The sequence below is a fragment of the Martes martes genome, assembly GCF_963455335.1.
Source record: "Martes martes genome assembly, chromosome: 8".
Lineage (NCBI taxonomy): Eukaryota > Metazoa > Chordata > Mammalia > Carnivora > Mustelidae > Martes > Martes martes.
This window is the reverse complement of record NC_137895.1, coordinates 22052786-22076151: the sequence shown is the minus strand read 5'-3', so window position 1 is coordinate 22076151 and position 23366 is coordinate 22052786. Positions and strand designations below refer to the sequence as shown.

At 36.2% G+C, this 23366-nt stretch overlaps 1 protein-coding gene across 9 annotated transcripts in view; it reads right to left on the bottom strand.

The window, feature by feature from the left end:
- Positions 1-23366, bottom strand: part of ANKS1B (ankyrin repeat and sterile alpha motif domain containing 1B) — a gene marked incomplete at its 5' end in the record, with an annotated part of 1134786 nt that overhangs the window by 454597 nt on the left and 656823 nt on the right. For all 9 annotated transcript variants that reach the window (XM_080810753.1, XM_080810755.1, XM_080810756.1 and 6 more), the window contains one exon: positions 1143-1732. In XM_080810753.1, the coding sequence (XP_080666879.1) occupies positions 1143-1732 (590 nt within the window). The remainder of the gene's footprint in view (positions 1-1142; positions 1733-23366) is intronic.

Genomic DNA, 23366 nt, shown 5'->3' with positions numbered 1-23366 from the left:
AGTGATTTTCCTAAATAGCTCAATTCAGAATGTCAATACCAGACATTTCTAGTTCTCAGAATACAGTGGTGACCTATTGTACCTCAAAACCCAATCCACCTGCACAGTTTTTTTTTTGAGGGAGAAAATGTGACATGTTAGAATGAAATGCTAAGAGAGAGTGTAGTCCATTCTTTGAAGAAATTCAAGAAAAGGTAAGAAACTTAATTTAGTCCTCCTTAGAGACAAAGGATGATACTTCATAAACTTGAAAGGACACTTACTTTCTGCCTACTTCTATAAAATGAAGGACTTTGTCTTTAAGTATAGCTTAAATTGGTGATACATGACCTCAACATATTTTTTCTTTAATGTCTCTCTGAAAACTGTAAAAGGGAGATATTAATTTGGGTTTATTATAAGGCACTTGGAGAAGAGCCAGGACTATTCTTTTTCTTCTTCATAATTTTTTTTTTTTTTTGAGAGAGAGAGCATGAGCTCTCTCTGAGAGCATGAGTGGGTGAGAGGCAGAGAGAAAATCTTAAGCAGGCTCCATGCCCAGGGCCAAGCACAGCATTGAGCACAATCTCACAACCCTAAGATCACGACCTGAGCCAAAATCAAGTGTTGGATGTTTAAACAACTAGGCACCCCAAGCCAGCACATTAAGGTTAAGATTATAAGGAGTTTATGAAAACATAAGTTACTTTAAAGATGGGAGATGAGCTAACAAAGAATTTAGCAACTAGCAGAATGATACAGGGCTGCAGAAATATGAAGATTTTTCTCAATTTGTCTGCTACAGTGCTTGATAGGACATAATGTGAACATTCTCTTGTACCTCATAGCTAGTTATTACTTCTGCTTGACATCAATTTCTATGGAAACAATAGATTCCTCCACATGTGTGGAATTGTATTTGTTTTTACACTAGCTGTGAAATTATTATGTATTATCCCTAGCATCCTGCCCTCCTACTTGTAACTGTCTATGTCTGTTAGTTGTTGTTGCTGTTTTTGGTTGTTTTTGTTTTTTGTTTTTTGGTTTTGTTTTGTTTTGTTTTTGTTTTGCCTCTGAAAGACTTGAAAAACTGAAATTGCTTCCCCCAAACTTCCCATGCTCCAAAGTCTTATATAAAGAACAACAAGAAGAACAAGTCTTACTTCTTCCCATTCAGAAGTGAAGGATGGTGTTCTTTCAGAATTCCCTTTAGAACTATGATCAGCAGTTGAAGATTCACTCCAGTTAACTTTTGATGTTTTCTCATTTGAAGGGTATGCAATGAGATCAGAATCTGATTTAGAGACGGTTTTTGACAAATGCATGTCAATCAGGGCTTTTGGCAATGACCTTATTCTCCCCAAGGTACAGGCTCTCTCCACAAATCCTCCTGTGTTCATAATCCACTGGTCCCCATTCCGGGATCCACTCCTAGTTGTTCTTGTGCCAACAATGGTATGGTTTTCAAGTTGGTTGCTTTTTTTGTGAAAAATTGTTCGACTGACCACTTTGGGTTTAATTTTCTTTACCAAAGTTTCTGAATTATTTGCTATTGGAGACTTCTTGAAAGGCAAAGGACTATTTGCCAAACTAACTTCATCTTGTCCTTCTTCACGTTCATCTCTTTTCCCATAGAGATGAAATGGGTTTTCAGGGCACTCACAGGCTGGAGAGGATCCATGGAGAAGGCCTTCAAATTGCCCAGGGTCATATTCTTTTGGAGGGTCACTGTCTTCCTGTTGAGAAGGGTCATCTGCAAAAGAGAGGAAAGACATCAGGATGGTTGATTATAAGGACTCCAAAAGCCCTGTTACGATAGCAGTGCCTTTTCAAACTTGTGCAATACCTGGACATTTTCTTTGTTGGTACAATGATATCTTCACTTTATGAAACACTCATGATCCTACAGTACCACGTATAAAATGAATTTGTGTGTGTGTATGAACTGGATCTTCCTGACATACCTTATAGTACATTTCAAAGATATGAACTGAGTATTAATTGAGTAATTGTATATTATTCTTCCTTGTCCCCAGATATATTTTATATTGAATAACAAAACTGGGTTTTCTTAAAGTGAAACACTCATGTCCAAACCCTCACAATAAATGAATCATTGTGTAGTAGGACATTGGGCAGGTAAATCAAGATTGTACATAATAACACCCCTTTGCCCTTCTCCCAGCAAATAAATTCAGAAACAAAATCTTTGAAAGAAGTATAATTAGAAGTAATTTAAAGTTTAAATTAAGAAGTAATTTAAAAATACTGAGAATATTACTTTAAATATAAAATATAAAATAAAGAATAATTCTATAAGTTCTATAATTTTGACAAAAAGGATTTGTTCAGGCTTAATGTAGGCAAACAATGCAACCCATAATATCACTAAAAAGTGAGATTCTTTTATAAGAAACTGATGTTGAGCTATTAACACAAAGCTCTCTTTTTCTTTCTTCTCTGAAATAGCATTAGTTACTTTTTAATTTCTTCAGATCTTTGAAAGAGTAATGCAGAGGAGTGCCTGGGTGGCTCAGTGGGTTAAGCCTCTGCCTTTGGCTCAGGTTATGGTCTCAGGGTCCTGGGATAGAGCCCTGCTTTAGGCTCTCTGCTCAGCAGGGAGCCTGCTTCTCCCTCTCCTTCTGCCTGACTCTCTGCCTACTTGTGATCTCTCTCTCTGTCAAATAAATAAATAAAATCTTTAAAAAAAAGAATAATTCAGAAAAGAAAAAAAAATTATTGCTTTGTAATTTTTTCTAAGATAAAATGTAAATGTTCTCTGAGACTTAAAATATACCATGTTTTTGTATGATCTAATTTATATCTTAAAGATATACCGTCTAAAGCCCTGGCCAAAGAACTTAGCAAAGGATGTCAGTATACTTTTTTGATTGGTCATTTAGTTCATATAGCTGAAGATTTGCCACAATCAGAAGTTAAAAATTATGGGATAAGCTCATAACCTAATCTTGTGGAAGAGCCAAAAATAGCCAATGTGATGGATAATAACAAATCCAAAGCCGACTTGCTGACTTGCACTTTAAGTACATTGATTATTATTATAAATTCCAAACACCAGAGTTTTCATAAATTAACAAGTAACATTTAACAGGTATGTACAATTTTATAGGTACTGGATTAGGGGTCATATTTACAAGATCTCATTTGATCTGCATAACAATCCTGTGAAATGATTAATAATAATTATGATTATCTGATAGAGATATATCTAAAATATTGGATTCACATATTTAAACAAATTGGCAACCATAATAAATCTCAATAGATATTTGCCCAGAGGATGCTACAGACAAACCAGTGTTCCTTATTACTCTTTGGTCACAAGTCCCTGCACTGTTCTCTCCCTCCTTGTTGATTGAGGCAGGTTTGTTCCTGACCTTGCATATCCCCATACCTAACCCTGGTTTCTGTTTGGCTTTCCAAGTAGATGTCCCCCTGCTCCGACCTTGTCACAATGATATCCTGAGATGAAAGAGAGAAGAGTGCTAGGAAGAGAGGTCCAAAAGATAACAATCTAAAGGAGAAACACTGCACCCACCTAGTACTATAATAATCTCTCTGTCTTCTCACAAAAACTGCATCCCTTTCCATTGTAGCAACACTATGTCCTTGATAATAACTACTTTTGTCCTTCCCTCAAGATAGAGACCTTTCCTGGGGTAGAATAGTGAGTGCAGAGTGAGTGAACGCAGCTCTGAATTCTCACTAAAGCTAGGGTTTATGGCCTCTTATATCCATTTTTTGAAAGTAAAAACAAACATTTAAACAACTTAAGTTACTGAAATTTTTCTAGCTAGAAAGAGGTTAAGCTGAGATTCAAACTAAGATCTATCAGATTCCCATATCCACTAGCCTGGAAAATATATTACTATTTAGATAAAAGAACAATCTAGGGTTCAAAGGCAAAAAGTAGACTCTGTGGGAGGGCAAATGTTTCTCCTATTTATGACTATTCCTGGAATTTGGGATAAGTGAACTAAAAAAGTTTTTTTTTTTCCACTTCCATGGAAGCAAGATTATACCAAAAGGAAATAAAACCTGGCATTCTGTTCCAATGAATTTTCTCTATTTCTTTCCTATGCCACTTGGATCCATAGTGCTTTACAACATAATAGGTTGGTATGGATGACAGTAATGGGTAAGTAATGTAAAAGGAAGGAGGAATTCAGAAATAAGGATGTTTAGAATTTTATTTTGAAAGTTACTAAAGAAGGCCAAAGGGTTTGGTTATGAAAAGAAAATTTAAAATAGTCAGCCTGTTGTGGGAAAAAGATTCTGTAAATCTCAGTTAAGAGGTTTTTTACTATAATCATGATAAATGAGAGTTTAAAGGGCATAATTTTATTTAAAGTTTTCTGTGAATATTATTATTAGATTATTATCCCCTCTGTGGTTTCACCAAAATGACTATAATCACAATCTCAAAATGCTTTATATTGTCCAAGTCCTCTAGTGATAAGCAATCACTTCCCTAAGTAAAAGAAAATTTAAGTATTAGCATATAAGCTTTGTCTTTTGAATAATAGTTCTTAGCATCATGATACTTGGTAACATTTTTGTTAGGAGTCATCAAAGGCAACTATTTACTTGCTTGTTTCAGTGGCCAAGCTCTAAAGATTACTCATATCAAAGAGAATGACAAGTTGATATAAAAGCTCCCAAAATTCTTATTTGGTGGATTGATGGCAGGAATGGCCTCACTATGCAACAGCTCCCTGTAGCCATACCCTACTCTGTATCCATTCCTCCCACATGACTCTGGGGATGGCTGTGACTCTGGGGATGGCCGTGTGCCTTGCTTTGGCCAATGGGACAACAGCCAACATAATAGAAGCAGAGACTTGAAAAGCACTTGTACACTGGGGGCTTGCAAACTTGCTGACAGGTGAATAAGCCCAGATTTGTCTAAAAGATGATGAACTACATTACCCTGCTGTTCGAAATTGTGGGTTTTATTGTTTTTCAAGTATGATGAGGCTAATAGATCAGGAGACAATTGCCACTGAAAAGATAAACTGTTATAGATTCCAAGAGAAGGGAGGATGCCATGCCCTGGGGTGGGGGAAATGGGGGAAACACCTGGGTTAGTTAGGAGGCAGAACGAGTAAGGGAAAAGGTGGGCCAGAGCCTTTATTGTGATTTCTCTGTGAAGGAGAGGAAGAAACAGGGTAATCAGGTTTAGGACTGGCTACTCTGATTGGCTAGAATCATTTCAGCAGCTTCTAGAGCTTAGATAGGGACTATCCCTAGTTGCTTGATACTTGGCCCTGGTGTGATTAGGCCTGGTGATAGGTGGCCCTGAGTGTGGTTGGGGTATGGCTCTAGATTGGTTGGTTTGCATATGAAAGGCATGTTTACCATCTGTAAGATTTAGCTAGCGCTGGGAGGGGCAGTTCCTCCAGGGTCAAAAAGGTCCCAAGATGTTAAAGAATCAAAAACAAAAAACAAAACAAAACAAACCTGAAGCAAAAAGGCATGGTTTATACATCAGCCATCTCTGTCACCTTAGACAATAGCCAACTTTCTTACATTTGAGTGAGGTCATCCATGACCTATCAATCCCAGGCCAACTGACCACCCATGATGAGAAAACCTAGCCAAGATTAGCTGAGGCTGGCCCAGACCAGAAGAAAACACTCCCCAGAATCATGAGCTATAGAAAATGGCTATTATTTTAAGTTATTAAATTTTGGAGTGGTTGATATACCATGATAGATAAATGATTCAGACTGTGTCCCAGTTTTCAGAGAAGAATTAATATATTGTTCAAAATATATTCTCAGGGTGCCTGGGTAGCTCAGTGGGTTAAAGCCTCTGCCTTTGGCTCAGGTTGTGATCCTGGGGTCCTGGGATCGAGCCCCACGTTGGGCTCTCTGCTCAGCAGGGAGCCTGCTTCCTTCTCTCTCTCTCTCTGCCTGCCTCTCTGCCTACTTGTGATCTCTGTCTGTCAAATAAATAAATTAAATCTTAAAAAAAACCACAAAAAACAAAAAACAAAAAAATATTCTGGCAATGTTTATATTTTCACTTCTGCAAACAAAGATAGTAATAGTATACATCTATAAGTGTTGTGAAGACTTAATAAAATAATAGAAGTAAAGCCAGTAAGAACAATGCCAGTGGCATAGAAGACATTAAATATTATTTCTTCTATTATAATTTTTAGTCTAAAGGGTTCCATTTTTACAAATAAATGTAGTAGTGATTGTATTAGATACTCAATGAAGATTGTTATTTTGACATAGTAAACATAATAGGATTTACTCCTTTGTTTCTGCTTATATGTTTTAAAAATATACTTTGGGAAGAATTTTTGCACTTTCTTACTATTTTTTTACTGTAACTAGGTAAAGTATATAGATTAAACTGTTTTCATAACTTGTCTTATTTAATTTCACACTTCTCTTTTGATAAGTGGATATTTCATGCTAAGGTACAGAACTAAATATGTGTGAATTCCAATCTGATAGTTACTCAAAGCGTCATTAGCATTTCAAAGAAATGTCAGAGAAAGTATCCAATAAGTAAGCATTTCAATCTCTTTTTACCCATCTTTGCTCCATCTTTAGCATATAAATACCTGAATAACAATAAAACCTCAAATGTCATGTCAAGATAAAAACAAATTATGGAAAATGAGTGATTTTATTCTTATAGAATAAACCATAACTTTTGTCTACTGGGTCATTTTATTCCTCTTTAGAAAATAAAAAAATTCTCCATTTCCAGGGATTTGAGTGCTGATATTGATATTAATAGAAATCCCGTGGTGTTGGTTGTTATTTTTCATCTCTCATTTGTGATTTTATTTATTTGGGTCTTTTCTCTTTTCTTATTGATAAGTCAGGCTGGAGATTTATCAATTTTGTTAATTTTTTCAAAGAACCAGCTCCTGGTTTCATTGTTCTATTTTTTTTTATTTTTATTTTTTTTAGTTTCTATACCATTTATTTCTGCTCCGATCTTTATTATTTCCTTCCTTCTGCTGGCTTTAGACTTGATTTGTTTTTCTTTTTTCTAGCTTCTTTTGATGTAAGGCTAGGTTTTTACCTGAGATTTTTCTTGCTTCTTGAGGTAGGCCTGTATTGCTATATAATTCCCTCTTAGGACTACTTTTGCTGCATCCCAAAGGATCTGGACCCTTGTGTTTTCATTTTCATTTGTTTCCATGTATTTTTTATTTCTTCTTTGATTTCCTGGTTGACCCATTCATTGTTTAGTTGCCATAAGAACCTCTATATATTTGTAGTCTTTACAAATTTTTTCTTGTGGTTGACTTCCAGTTTCATAGCATTGTGGTCAGAAAAGATGCATGGTATGACTTTGATCTTTTTCTATTTGTTGAGGCCTGTTTTGTGACCTTATATATGATCTATTCTGGAGAATGATCCATGTGTACTTGAAAAGAATGTGTATTCTTCTGTTTTAGGATTGAATGTTCTAAGTATGTGTATTAAGTCCATCTGGTCTAATGTGTCATTCATGATAAAGAAACGCAAAGCTAGAGGCATCACAATTCTAGACTTTAAGTTATATTACAAAGTTGTAGTGATCAAAACAGTATGGTACTGGCACAAAAATAGACACATAGATCAATAGAACAAAATAGAAAACCCAGAAATGAATCCATAACTATGGTTAATTAACCTTCAACAAAGCAAGAGAGAATATACAGTAGGAAACAGTCTCTTCAACAAATGATATTAGGAAAACTGGACAAAAACTTGCAAAAGAATGAAATTGGACCACTTTCTTATATCATACCAAAAATATATTCACAGTAGATGAAAGACCTACATGTGAGGCCTGAAACCACAAAAATATTAAAGAAGAACACAGGCAGTAACCTCTTTGACATTGGCCATAATAACTTCTTTCCAGATATATCTCCTGAAGCAAGGGAAACATAAGCAAAAATAAACTATTGGGACTAAATCAAAATAAATCAAAATAAAAAACACAGTGAAGGCAACAATCAACAAAACTAAAAGGCAACCTACAAAATGGGAGAAAATATTTGCAAATGATAAATCCAATAAAAGTTTAGTATCCAAGATACATAAAGAACTTAAAAGCTCAGAACCCCCAAAATGAATAATCCAACTAAAAAGTGGGCAGAAGACATGAATAGACATTTTTCTAAAGAAGATATACAGAGGGCCAACAGACACATGAAAAGATGCTCAACATAACTGATCATCAGGGAAATACAAATCAAAACTATAATGAGATATTACCTCACACCTGTCAAAATGGTTAAAATCAACAACACAAGAAACAACAGGTGTTGGTGAGGATGTGGAGAAAACTGTTGGAGGGAATACAAACTGGTGCAGACACTGTGGAAAATAGTATGGAGGTTCCTTAAAAAGTTAAAAATAGAACTACCCTAAGATAGGTGTTTACCCAAAGAATACAAAAGTACTAATTTAAAAGGATACATGTACCCCATGTAATACATGTATTATCTATAATAGCCAAATTATGGAAATAGCCCATGTCCATTGACTAATGAATGGATGAAGAAGATGTGGATGTTATGGAGTGGAATATTATTCACCCATAAATAGAATCTTATTGGAATGGAATGGAATGGAATGAAATATTGGTATATTATTCAGCCATAAAAAAGAATGAAATCTTGCCATTTGCAATGACATACATAGAGCTAGAGAGTATTACAGTAAGTGGAATAAGTCAGTCAGAGAAAGACAAATACCATATGATTTCATTCATGTGGAATTTAAGAAACAAAACAAATGAGCAAGGGATGAAAAAGAAGAGAGAGAGACAAACCAGGAAACAGAATCTTTAATATCGAGAACAGCTTGATGGTTATCAGACAGAAGGATGGGGGGTTGGGTTAAGTAGGTGATGGGGATTAAGGAGTGCACTTGTGATGAGCACTGGGTGTTGTATGGAAATGTTGAATCACTATATTGTATACCTGAAGCTAGTATTATATTGTATGCTAACTAACTAGAATCTAAGTAAAAACATAATAATGGGGGGCACCTGGGTGGCTTAGTTGGTTAAATGTTTGACTCTTGTCAATCTCAGGTCACAATCTTAGGGTTCTGAGATTGAGTCTCTTGTCAGGCTCTGTGCTTATTGGGGATTCTGCTTGAGATTTTCTCTCCCCCCACCTCTAACCTTCTCCTGCTCTCTCTCTCCCTCAAATAAATAAATAAACAGATTTAAAAAAACATATAATAATGAAAGAATAAAATGAGCAATGATTACAACAAACAAACAAAACACCAGCTATGGTGATAACTTCAATAAAGCAGGTATCACGAAATCTCTGTGGACCTGGAAAATGAATGGGCAAACCCAAATCAGGTGATAGCAACAAGATCCAGAACTGAATCTGCAGCTATGTAGCTGCAGTGGTGAAAAGAAAATGAAATTGGATGGACTCTGCAAGCCATGAAATTGCCATTAGATTCTGATTAACCAAAGGAAAGGGCCCAGTATTAAGCAGGATGCCAAGCAATAGAATCTGAGAACTAGCAGAACTTGAAAAAATTCTGCAAAAAGACAACAGGAAGCAGCTTAAGCCCTTGAGAATCTCAGGAATATCCAATAAAGACATGCTTTTAGTAGAGCTAGAGACAGTCTGAAGAAAAATTTTCAGAAGCAGAATGTAAATTGAACAGGGTAAAAATATCAGAGACCTCAAGGAGAAAAAACATTTTATATAATGGGCAAGGGGGAGTGGCATGGGAGGCGGTGGTCCAGAGAAGGGAGACCTTGGACATAGTAGTAGCAAAATACAATGTTAAACTTTGAGACTACTACTATGGAAAGCAAAGTGAATGGAGTTCTGGAGAACACCAAAGTAATGATAAGTCTTTCTGAATCAAGCAGAGAAACTCCCCTATTTCTCAATACTTCATGGTAACAACAAGGGAGAAAGTCCTTGAGCAGTGAAATGGTAAAATTATTCTCATATGGTAGGGCTCATGCCTATTCTCATATAGCAACCTCTTCTGAATGAATAATCCAGGACATCTCTTCTCATTAAACATGGTAAATAAAAAAGGATTTTAAGTGCTTGCTTCGGCAGCACATATACTAAAAAAAAAAAGGATTTTAATAGAACTCCATTTAAAGACATTATAAGAAAAAGAAATGAAAATGAATATTGAAGAGTCAATAAAAACAAATAAAAAATGTGGCCCCAAGGAGTTTGAAAACTGCAACCCTAAAATTAAAAAGTATTTTTAATAAATTAAAGTCATCTAAGATCTGAAGGAAAAACCTATATGATAAGTAGAGGCTCAGATATGAGATGTCTGGTCATTTTCTTTTCCCATTCCCATTCACTCCATACAATTCAGTCCTAACGTCATTAGATGAGGAAAAGTGAGATGGCATCCATACCTTCAGTGGAGAATGGAGATTTACAGTGACCCAGAGTTGAGAATCAGGGCTCAAGGAAGGTAATGGTCCATGTTTTGGGCAATCCAGAATGGCATGTTGGGGTCCATGCAGGGTTAGGAGGGTGTCCACATGTGGAGTAGCCCAGTATGGAGTGTCAGGGTCCAAGTGGGGGCAGGAAAGAATCTATGGAGGGGGAATGGCCTGGCAGAAGGAATCAGCAAAGCAAGGAGGATATCCCTGCAGAGAGGTGGTCTAGGGTTGTCAAAACCCTGAAACAGGCAAGGAAAATGTCCCTGTCCAGAAGAGAAAAGTGTTCATGCATGGAGTAGCCTGGCATGGGATGTCAAAGCCCAATCAGGGAAAGGAACGTGTACAGCAATGGCCTGCTGTAAGGTGCAGCCCCAGGAGGATGAGCAGGGTGTTTACATAGAGAGAGAAACTGGCACGGAGAATCAAATTTCAGTCAAGGGGAGAAAGCTGTCTGAGTGGTGAGGATGTGGATCTGGGAGATTTGTTATTTACAGAGGGGTTAATCAAATAAGCAACTACATGGATAATGGGAGCCACATTTCTTATCAAACTGTTTAAGGGAGAATTTTTAAATATGAAGAGGAAGAAAACTAGAGTGAACCTGTGATATTGGATTGGAATTGGAGATACCAATGTTTTCAAGATATATAAATAAAGAGAGATATAAATATGTATTTGTGTGTATATGTATTTATACATATAGATTACCTACCTCTGTCAACTAAGAAGGTGTGGGAAATTGAAAACCCAGTAGCAGTAAGTAAAGCCTACATTTTGGCTTCTAAATATATTTTCCACTCAAATCAACAATGGTCCATTGAGAAATTACTGATATCATGGCCAATGAAGGGAAGGTGTAAGATGAGCCTGGAACCTTGTGCCAGAAAGCAAAGAAGTACTCAGAGTGATGAGGCATGTTAGGAGGATAGAGAAGCCAGATTGACTGGGTTCCAACTGTTTAGACTGAGGATAATTTTAGGAACAAAATAAGTTATGACAATTAATGGGTTATAATCTATCAGATAAAATAGGAACACATGAGCCCATAAAAATATATAAATAAATGAATGATTTAAAATTTTGATTAGGAATGAGAAATTTAAATAATTTCAAATGACCTCCCCAGAAAATACTTAATTACAAAGTGAAAAAGAGTAACTCTGCAGTGAAGAATTCTGCAAGGTGCTATCCTAATCAAATGATCAAGGGGAACATCACCAATAATAGAGCAAATAAAAATCTTGGCCCACCTGACAGGATGCAATGAGAAAACCATAAAATCACTTCTGAATTTTCCTGCCAAAGATGCATAATCTAAATCTACTCAGGCAGAAATATCAGATAAAACACAATTTTTGAGACTACAGAGACATGACAACTAAATGCAATGTGGAATCCTCAGCTAGATTCTTTTTCTCACAGAAATTATTACTGGGGAAAGTAGGAAAACCTGAATGAGGTCTGAAGAATAGATGGCAGCAATGTATTGATGATAATTTTCTGATTTTGTTCCATTGTGGTTGTGGAAGAATGTACATTCTAGCATGGTGTAGGAAATGCCATGCTAAAGTAGTATTTCTCTAAGTGTTGTCCAGGGATGCTTGGGGTCCCCAAGATCTTCTCAGGGGTTCCATGAGATCAAAACAATTTTCAGACTAATACTAAGACATTTATTTGCCTTTTTCACTCTCATTATCTCATAAGTGTTCATTGGAGTTGTTCAGAGGTTACGTGATGTATCTTTCCACAGTGGAAATAGGTGATGACTCTTCAGGTCTCGCTGTAGGGACTGGCACACTATCACTTCTCACATCTACTGACAGAATAAAGTCATGTGTCTGAACCTAAAGTAAATGGGGTGGGGATATAAATGCCACGTACTGTACTGCACTACAGTGTAACAGGAAGAAAAGGGAGTGAAGAATTGAGAGCGGTAATCACATCTACCACAGAATACCTCTAATGTTTCCCTTTTAAAAATGATTCTTTCTCTAATTTTTGGATAGATAGCATTTATTAAGTTAAATACTTTCTTTCACATTCCAACTTTGCTGAGAATTTTAATTATAAGTGAATATTGAGTTTCTGTCAAATGATTTTCTTCACCTATTGAGTTGATTATGTAGTTTTTCTCCTTTAATCCATTAGTGTAAAGAACACATTTTCTTATGTTAAACACACTGGATATTAATGGGATGAACTGGCCAGAATGAATTTTCCTTTTAATGTCCTACTAAATTTGGTTTACTAGTACTTTAGGACTTTTGCATCTACGTTCATGAATAAAACAGGCCTATAATCTTTCCTTTCTTATACTATCTAGTTTTGATATGAATCTTACTAGTGTCATATGAACTAGTTGGAGAAAATTTCCACTTTTTCCATTTTCTACAGTGGTTTGTATAAGATTACAATAGTCTATTTCTTTTTAAAATTTTTTTAATTTTTTAATTTTTTTATAAACATATAACGTATTATTAGCCCCAGGGGTACAGGTCTGTGAATCGCCAGGTTTACACACTTCACATCACTCACCATAGCACATGTCCATAACCCCACCACCCTCTCCCGACCCCCCTCCCCCCAGCAACCCTCAGTTTGTTTTGTGAGATTAAGAGTCTCTTATGGTTTGTCTCCCTCCCCATCCTATCTTGTTTCATTTATTCTTTTCCTACCCCCTAGACCCACCACGTTGCGTCTCCACTTCCTCATATCAGAGAGATCATATGATAGTTGTCTTTCTCCAATAGAATAGTCTGTTTCTTCAAAGTTATATTTAATTTACCTTTAAAATAATCTGGGCTCAGACAGAGGATCATAGGAGAAGGGAGGGAAAAATAAAAAAAGATGAAACCAGAGAGGGAGACAAACCATGAGACTCTTAATCTCAGGAAACAAACTGAGGGTTGCTGGAGGGGAGGAGGTTGGGAGGGATGGGGAAGCTGAGTGATGGACATTGGGGAGGGTATGAGCTATGGAGAGTGCTGTGAATTGTGTAAAAATGATGCATCACAGACCTGTCCCCTTGTAACAAATAATAAGTTACATGTTAATAAAAAAAATCAAATGAAATAATTTAGACTCAGCATGTTCCTTGTGGAAAGATTTTTTTTTCATCTTTTAAAAAAAATTTGTCAGAGAGAGAGAGAAAGCGCAAAAGCAAGGGGAGCAGCAGGCAGAGGGAGAAACAGGCACCTGCTGAGCAAGGAGCCAGATGAGGGACCCCATCCCAGGTTCCTGGGATCATGGCATGAGCCAAAGGCAGACGCTTAACCAACTGAGGCACGCAGGTATCCTATGTGGAAAGATTTTTAATTATTCAATTTCTTTAATAGCTCTAGGACTATTTGGGGTTTCTACAGCTTTTTGAAGTATTGGCAGGTTATAATTATCTAGAATTTATCCATCTCTCAGTTTTAAAATTTGTTGGCACAAAGTTCTTCATAATTTTTTCTTATTATCTTTTTAATCTTTTTATGTAACTGTAGTTACAATGCTTCCTATTCCTAATATAGTTTGCTGATACAGTCTCCCTTTCTTCTTTACTATTCTTACTAGAAATTATATCTACTTTTAAGTGTATAAAATATTCTGCTTCTGATTTTGTATAGTAGTTTTTATTACTTTTTCATTTATTTCTGTTCATTACCATTTCCCTTTTCCTACTTTCCGGGTTTTTTCCTATCATTTCTTATAAAATTTCTTTAATTTGTGTTTAGCTCATTAGTCTTCAGCATTTATTTCTTTCTAATATAAAGATTTAACATTTCTAAGTTCCACTTATGCTGCTTTCACCATGTTGGATATTTATATTTACATTTTTGTTTAAATATAAACATTTTTAAGTTAGAATTTGGTGTCTCATTTTTCATGAGTTATTTGGAAAGTGTTTATTTAAATTCACATTGTGATGGGGATATATTTGGGAGTCTTTAAAATGTAGTATATATGGATCTGAGTCTTTGATGTGTATTGAAACTTGCATATAGCCAAGTTAAGATAGATTTTTATCAATGTTTCATGAGAATAACATGTATTCTCTAATTGTTGAGTACCAAGCTCTATGTATTTTCTGTATTTTCCTAGATTGTTTATTTATTTAATTTTTAAAAAGATTTTATTTATTTATTTGAAAGAGAGACAGATCACAAGTAGGCAAAGAGGCAGGCAGAAAGAGAGAGGGAAACAGGCTTCCTGCTGAGCAGGGAGCCTGATGTGGGACTCGATCCCAGGACCCTGGGATCATGACCTTAGCCGAAGGCAGAGGCTTTAACCCACTGAGCCACCCAGGTGCCCCACTAGATTAAGTTTATTAATTGAGCTGTTAAAATATTCCATTAATTGAGGTATGTTGAAATCTCCCTGTTTTAGTGGACTTGTGATTTTTCCTTCTACTTCTATTAAATAGATATATATAGCATATGATGCATATCATATGCATAATTTTAAAGTATATATATTTAGAATTTTTATATTTCCCTGATGAATTGACCATTGCAATATTCCATAGTGACTTTTTTTTTTTTAAGATTTTATTTATTTATTTGACAGAGAGAGAGAGCACAAGTAGGCAGAGAGGCAGGCAGAGAGACGGGGGAAGCAGGCTCCCTGTTGAGCAGAGAACCTGATGCGGGGCTCGATCCCAGGACCCTGGGATCATGACCTGAGCTGAAGGTAGAGGCTTAACCCACTGAGCCACCCAGGCGCCCATTCCATAGTGACTTTTTATAACCTGGAAATGCCTCTAGTGTTAAAGTCTAGTTGGCTTGAAACTGATACAGTTACCCAATTTTCTTTGAGCTAGTATTTCTCAGGTATAACTTCTTTCATCTTTCCTTTTGTGTGTGGGGATGTATGCCCTTAGCTATAGATGTGTCTGCTTTAAAGAGCAAAAATCTGGATTTTGTTTTCCTACCATCTAAACAACCTCTTCATTTTAACTGGTGAAATTAGCAAATTTATCTGGATTTTGGTGGTTACATATTTCAATTTTGTTCTACTACTTTATGTTTTGATATCCGTTTATCTTTCATATTCTTTTTTCATCTCTAGTCCCTTTTTTGTTCTTTTTTTCTCAATACTGTTTTTCTTATATCTTAAAATTTGTGTAATTTATTTTTATTCTTTTGGTATGCTTAAAATTTTACCATACATTTTTAATTTAACAAAGTCTGAAGTTTAACAGAACCTTATCCACCCACTTCCTCAACAATTTTAAGATTTTAGATCACTTGAAATTTACTTGTTCTCTAATAAATGCTATTGTCAGTGTTTTAATTGTTTGTTAACTTTTCCAAATCAGATATTATTATTTTATTCAGACTATTTTTATTTGAATTTGCATATATGTTTACTGTCTTATTTATTCACTATTACTTCCTTAGAATGTCTTGAGATCATTTTCTTTCATGAAGTAATCCTTGAGATTTATCTTTTGGAAAAAAAAGTCTTGGTGGTAAATGCTTTCAGTTTTTCAATGAAATGACTTTATATTACACTTTCATTTATTAAAAATAAGGTTTTTAAAGTTCACAAGTTTAGACTGATGATTATTTTCTCTCATACTTTGAAGATATTATTGTACTCCTTTTGGCTTCTATTATTTCCTTGATAAGCTGGCTATCATTACACCTATGTTTTTTGTTGCAGGTGACCCATCATTTCTCCACTTGCTTTGAGAAACTCTTTTGTATTTTTCAATTTCATGATAATGTATCTTAGTGTGGATTTCCCTTTATTTGTCCTGTTTGAAATACACCATGTTTCCAGGACCTATGATTTCATGTTTTAAAAGTTGTGGAAAAAATTCAGCCATTATCCATCACAAAGCTTCCTATCCTATATACTCTTTTTATTTCATCCTGAATATCTAATTAAGTGCATGTTACCCTTCTTATTCCATCTTTCATATCTTTTCATGTCCTCCTCATTTTTTGCCTCTTTGGCTCCCTGTGCTACACTTTGGGCAATTTCTTCAAATTTCTCTTCCAAGTTACCAATTCTCTCTTCATCTCTGCCTAATCTGCTATTTTGAAATTCTGTTCATTTAGAATTTTTTAAAAAAGATTTTATTTATTTGACAGAGAGAGATCACAAGTAGGCAGAGAGCAGGCAGAGAGAGAGGGGGAAGCAGGCTCCCCGCTGAGCAGAGAGCCCGATGCGGGGCTCAATCCCAGGACCCTGAGACCATGACCTGACCTGAAGGCAGAGGCTTTAACCCACTGAGCCACCCTGGTGCCCCTCATTTAGAATTTTTAAAAAGACTTTATTTATTTATTTGTCAGAGAGAGAGAACATGAGCAGACAGAGGGGCAGAGAGAGAAGCAGGTTCTAAGCTAAGCAAAGAGCCTGCTATGGGACCTAATCCCAGGACCCTGGGATCATGACCTGAGCTGAAGGAAGATGCTTAACTGACTGAGCCACCCAGATGTCTCTCATTTAGAATTTTAAAAAAAATTTCAAGTGTTATATTTTTCATATTTAGAAATGCCATTTATTTTTCAAATTTGCCTGCTATTTACTGATAATCCTTGTTTTTACTCATCTTCGTGATTGGGCATTTAGTTCTTGAAACATATTATAACTTCTAAATTTATTATTGTTTTATTTCCTTTTTTCAGTAACAATACCTACAGTCACTGGAGACTAGATATGTATTTGCTTTTTTTGATGATACCTACTTACAGTGATTTGCTATTTAAGGTGAAAGAAGTAATTTATTGTTACCTCATTACTTGATCTTAATCTATGAAAGCCTGTCATTTCCCTCCAGAGAGACTTTATATTTGCCTTCAGTTTCCCTTGACTCAGCCTCCTAACTTTAACCACTGAACCAGGGCACGGAGTCTAAATAGCAGTGCTATTATTGACATATGCACTCAGAGAAACATTGACTTTCTTGTCTTCTAATACGCATTTTAGAGAGCAAAGCTTGTTAGAGTAGGCAACATCTAAATGAAAGTCCTGTTCAGAATGCATTTGTTCTGTTGCAGAAAGATATCTCAGAGCACTTAATCTGCCATAATACTTTGTAGTAAAATGTTTTTATTATAAAAGTATATTCATAAAGATTTCAGTTAAAAAAATCCAGTTAAGGGGCACCTGGGTGGCTTGGTTAAGTGTCCAACTCTTGATTTCAGCTCAGGTAAGATTTTAGGGTTTTGAGATTGAGTCCTGTATTGGGCTCCACACTCAGCAGAGTCTCCTTAAGATTCTCTCCCTCTGCCCCTTTCCCCCACCACTCCCACCCCACTTGTATATGCTCTCTCTCTCAAAAAATAAAATTAAATTAAAAATCCAGCTTATTGTGACTCTTTAACTGATTTTACCTTACTAAATTAGGTAGAGTTAATAATAAATTGCTTTGCCATGCATGTTAAACTTTGTAATATATGACACACTATATAAATCAATAAATAATCCTGAGTATTATATAAATGAAGAAGAAGCTTACTATAATTGTAAACTCAAATAAAGCAAATCTTTTTAAAAATAAGATTCCCCTAAAGTGTGTATTTATAAAGAACACGAAAGAAATTCATGGAGTTTTGGTAATTTCTAAGCATTCTAATTACTCTATGATATTCAGAAAAATGATAATCATGCAAAAATAATCATAGGCTGCATTTTGTGTTTAAATCCTAAATCACCTAAAGAGAACAAGGAGCTAAATTTCAGTAATGTATGTGGTCAGCATGGCTCAAAAAGCTTTTCAAGGGGTACTGGGTCTTATCAGAAATATTTAGGAGGAATGTTAACTATTTTTTGTTCATTTATAATGCAATTATATAAACCTTATGGTAGTTTATCTGCCTTGTGCTGTTAGTCATAGAGCTCACATGCTTTGGTTGATATGTTCATTTATATCCAAATGTTAAGAATGTCTTTTCAGGTTACATATATACTAGATACAAGTATGAATCGAACAAATAAAAATGAGCCACAGAGACAACTATAAAGAGTTCATATTCTCTTAATTCCCTAAGGTTAAAGATTGATTGAAGTTTCCAAAGATATGTGAAATGAATTTAAATAAATACAAATTCCATGCTTATTTCAAAAACTATAAAGACTAAGATTAAGATTCCATACTAGGTAAGGGGAATCAACACTTAATGCCTCTTCTATGTTCACGGTCATTCTGTCTCATTAGGTCAATCCTCACATAAATCTCTGAAGTAGGTATTATTATCATCTATTAACTGATAAAGAATAGCTAGTAAATATATGAGGCAGTATAGGATATAAATCTGGCTAGTCCAAAACCTGCCTCTTTCCATTCTATTACAAGGTTTTGTGCTTATGGTTTACCCCAGAATTTCCTATGGCATCAGCACATATTGTACTGAGACAGTATAGGGAAAGCAAGAGGGACTTAACTCCTGTAAAACCACTGGTCGCAGGCAAGGGTTAAAGCTTCTATACTCAGAGACTTACCTCCTTCTGAGAAAGAGAACAAATGAGAGACAATAGCCATCAGGGAGTAGTGGTTGTCTGGGCAAAATTGGAAGTAACAAATTTAAAGCCTGCTTGCACAGGTATTTCTATTTTCCAGGAGCCCTAAAAGAATGTTGACCATGAAAAAAGGCATCCTGTGACTGTCTGTGTCCACTAAAAAGTAATCACCATAAGATAATGACCATGGGACTGAAGGACACTTCCCCACTCCCTGCCCCTCACCCTGTGGAAAAGTGCCTTTATAGCCTTGCATGCTACCCCTTCTGGGACTGACCTTTCTTTCTTGTCAGCTCCCTTGTATACAAGCTATCTCTAATAAAGTCCACCTGTTTTCTTTCTCTTGAAATCGGCGTTCATTTCTATAACATTGGGATGCAAGAACCTGGTTTGGGGGTCCGGTAATACTGTCTTAGTATTATTGGAATTGGAAACACACCCAGTGGTTCCTTCTTCAGGTATCAGCAGTGACCTTAGCCCAAAGATCATTGCTATGCTTAACTGCTATATGGCTTCGGATCCAGCATGCAATAAAATTCCCTCCTCTAAATAACTTAAGATCAGCAACTGCCTTTCTGAAAATGCATCCAGGTAAACTCTGTTCTTTCTTGGCCTCTTAGCCCCACACTCTGCCAAACTCAGTATTTAATGCAGAAGCCAGAGGCTGCTGGAGTTCTGGCAGCTCCTGGACCAGAACAGACCAGGCTGTTTGGCTCTGATTTCAAACATTTATAATCTTTTCTCTTGCTCCCTTTGCTCAATATAGGAGAGAGGCTATCAGCCAATTTCCCCACCGTTTATAGCAAATCCCAAGGCTCCCTCGTTTCCAGCTGCTAAGCTGCCTGGGCAGACTGTATTACTAAATTATTGTATCTTTTTGGTAGAGTGCCTGATCTGTCTTGGCATGCACTTTGCATTGAAAGAAGCTCCTGTTGCAAGCAAAGGAAGCTAGCTACATTCACCCTTCCCACACGCCTTTCCTCTGTTACCCTCAACCACTAACTTCTTTGTTTCCTGTGTATAAACCAAGTTCATAGGGGCAGTTTCTCATCTATCTCTGACCCCCTAGGGAGTTAGGGATTTCAAAGGGAGTTCTGTGCTAGGAGTAATTCCCATAGCCTAGAGCCAGATGAATTAAATGGCTTATAGTGAATAACTACATTTGGAACCAAGAGGTTTTGTTTCTCTCTTACCAAAATGTATTTCTTTGTAATACTGAAGTCACTGTAACCATGTATTTTCCTAAACAGAAGAGACTGTATTGAGGGAAGAGAGGAAAGAACCCCTTTAGCCCAAGTCTATTGTTTTGAAGTGTGTAGGTCCTGGTTTTAACTTACTTTAAAAATGATTTCTGTTTTTAATACTCTCCCAACTGATTGTGGAAAGTGAAACAATGAACTGCCCTGGAGAAATGAAACGAACAAGTAAAAAAGTAGCTCTATAACCTTTAAATTAGAAAAGCAATTTCGTAATATAAAAAGGGTAGACATTATTTTTAATTGTTCTAAAATGAATAATAACTCTGATTTGATTTTTTAAAGCCCTATCCTGAATTTGAACTCAAAGTCACCCAAACATCCTCAATAAAAGCTCTGGCATGTAATGCATTCATAAGCATCCTGTGAGTTTCTATTCCTGCAAGCAATGAGCATCTTAAATTTTTTTCACATGCATCCCAAGAGATGTTCTCATTTCAAAAGAGTAGGAGAGTCATCGAAAGTGTAATCCTATTAACAAGACACGCCACAGAAAATACACAGAAATGTTAAAGATGAATTATGAGTAGGAGAGTCATCGAAAGTGTAATCCTATTAACAAGACACGCCACAGAAAATACACAGAAATGTTAAAGATGAATTATATCTAGCAAGTTATGTTTTAAATCAACACTGCTGTTGCTATGGCAAGAAATATTTCATGTAAAATAAAAATCCTCTATAAGGGTTTGGTGCTATAGCCATGGCAACGATGGGATGATGACTGCAGTACTGCTTAACTCTGCTAATGTTCCCATCTGACTCAGACAGAACTAGATGTGCATTAAATGCATGTAAAATGGCCTAGAAAATCAATCATTTATTGCTATTTTTCACGTGATTCCACAACTGACTAAAGAAGACATTGAAAAAATAACAGAAAGCCTAAACAAAGGATCTGGTTTTTTTTTTTTTTTTTTTTTTTTTTAGTTTCTTATGGTCATGGAGAGCTGGAGAGCTCCACTATAGTTTAAGTATTGGTAAATGGCATATTCAATAGTAAAACATCTCACAGTTTTCAGGTTGGGAGCATCATGTAATTTTCCACAAGGAGGAAAAAAAGGAAATGTAATCAAATGGCAATTTCTACCACTTAAACACAGAAAGGAAAATATAAATTTAAAGTAAGAAAATATGGAAAGCAGTGCTCCAGCTCTGCAGAAAAGAAGGCAATTCTAATTTCTCTCCTCCTAGACTCTTAAAATCCATTCCAAATAGGTTTTTGTTCCATATTTTCCCACTGAAAAGTCCCTTGTCAATGTCAGCAAAATCTCCACATTACTAAAATGAACATTTCTTAATCCTCATCCTACTCGATTTGCCAGCTATACAATTAATACAGATAATCACCCTTCCCATATGAAACAGTTTCATTTCGCTCTTAAGATGCCATACTCTTCTGGTTTTCATCCTGTCTCACAGGCTGCTCCTTCTCGTTCCCTTTGCTCATTCCTCCTCATCTCTCCAGTGGCTAAGCACTGAAGTGGCCCAGGGCATGGGGCTGACCTTCTTTCCTCTCTGTGTACATTTATTCCCTTGCAGTTTCATCCAGTTTCAGGGCTTAAAATATCACCTAAACAATGACAACTCCTGCATTTGTAATTTCTACTTGATTTCTCCCCTTAACTCCAAACTTGAATACCTAGATACTTTAGAGTTATTCTTATGCCTCATTTTTCTCTCACACCCCACACCCAATTATACAGTGAATCCTGGTGGCTCTACTGTTAAAGGATATCTGTAACCTTTCTAGTTTTCACTCATCTTTGCTCTGGGTTGCGGCCACGGTCCCCTACCTGGCTTCCCAGGTTCCACACTTGTACCTCTACGGGCAATTCTCAACAAAGAAGTCTGAATAATCCTAGTAAAACCGAATCAGCTCAAAACCCCTCTGCTCAAAACTCTCCATTGGAAACTCAATTCACTCTAAGAGTCAAAACACTTAACACTAGTCTATGAGGCCATACACAATCTCACCACAATTCTGTAACCTAAGCTCCTAGTACATTCCTTTTCACTTACTTCTATCTAGCCATCTTTTTCCCCTTCTATTACTTCAACATATTAGGCATTCTTCTGTGTCACTGTCTTTGTACTTGTCATAGTACCCTCTGCCTGGGCCTGTCTTCCCTTAGGAAGACACATGGCCCTCTCTAACATGCTCTTTAAGTGTCTACCACTAATGAGGCCTTGCTTCATTATCTTCTCAAGGAGACCTCCATAAATCACTCTGTTTTAAATGGTAACTTATCCTTATCCCATTCCCTGCTTTATACTTTCTTCATGCCACCTATCAATATCAAAAACAGGTATTTTACTTATTTATGCTGCTCTCCTCCAACTAACCTCCAGGAGGGCAGAGATTCTTTTTCTTCTTCTTCTTTTTCTAACAGCTGTATCCAGAGATTAGAACAAAGATTGGAATATAGTAGATAGTCAAAAAATACTCTCTGAATGAATTAATGAAATACATACATATGTAAATATACATATTTTTATATATATATTTGCATGTGAAGAACAATTCTAGAGTAATATTCACCTTACTGTTAATAGTGGTTAATAATAGGGACACCTGGGTGGTTCAGTTAGTTAAGCGTCCAACTCTTGGTTTCAGCTCAAGTCATGATCTCAGGGTCCTAGGATTGCGCCCCACACCAGGCTCTGCATTTAGTGGGGAGTCTGCTTGAGGATTTCTCTCCCTCCCCCTTGACCCCTCACCCCTCAAATAAATAAATAAATCTTAAACTTTTTAATTTAATTTTATTTCTTTAAAGATTTTATTCATTTGTCAGAGAGAGATAGAGAGATCACACAAGCAGGCAGAGTGACAGGCTGAGGTGGAGAGAGGTGGAGAGAAAAGCAGGCTCCCTGCAGAGCAAGGAGCCCGATGTGGGACTTGATCCCAGGACCCTGAAATCATGACCTGAGCTGAAGGCAGTGGCTTAACCAACTGAGCCACCCAGGCATCCCTAAATAAATAAATCTTTAAAAAATTTAAAAAATAGTGTTTAATAATAAAACTATTTAAAAATAAAATAATTGGGACAACTGCAAGTACGTAACAAAGGGAGAGGAGTCAAGATGGTGGAGAAGTAGCAGGCTGAGACGACATCGGGTAGCAGGAGATCAGCTAGATAGCTTATCTAACCATTGTAAACACCTACCAATCCAACGGGAAATTGAAGAGAAGAAGAGCAACAATTCTAGAAACAGAAAATCGATCACTTTCTGAAAGGT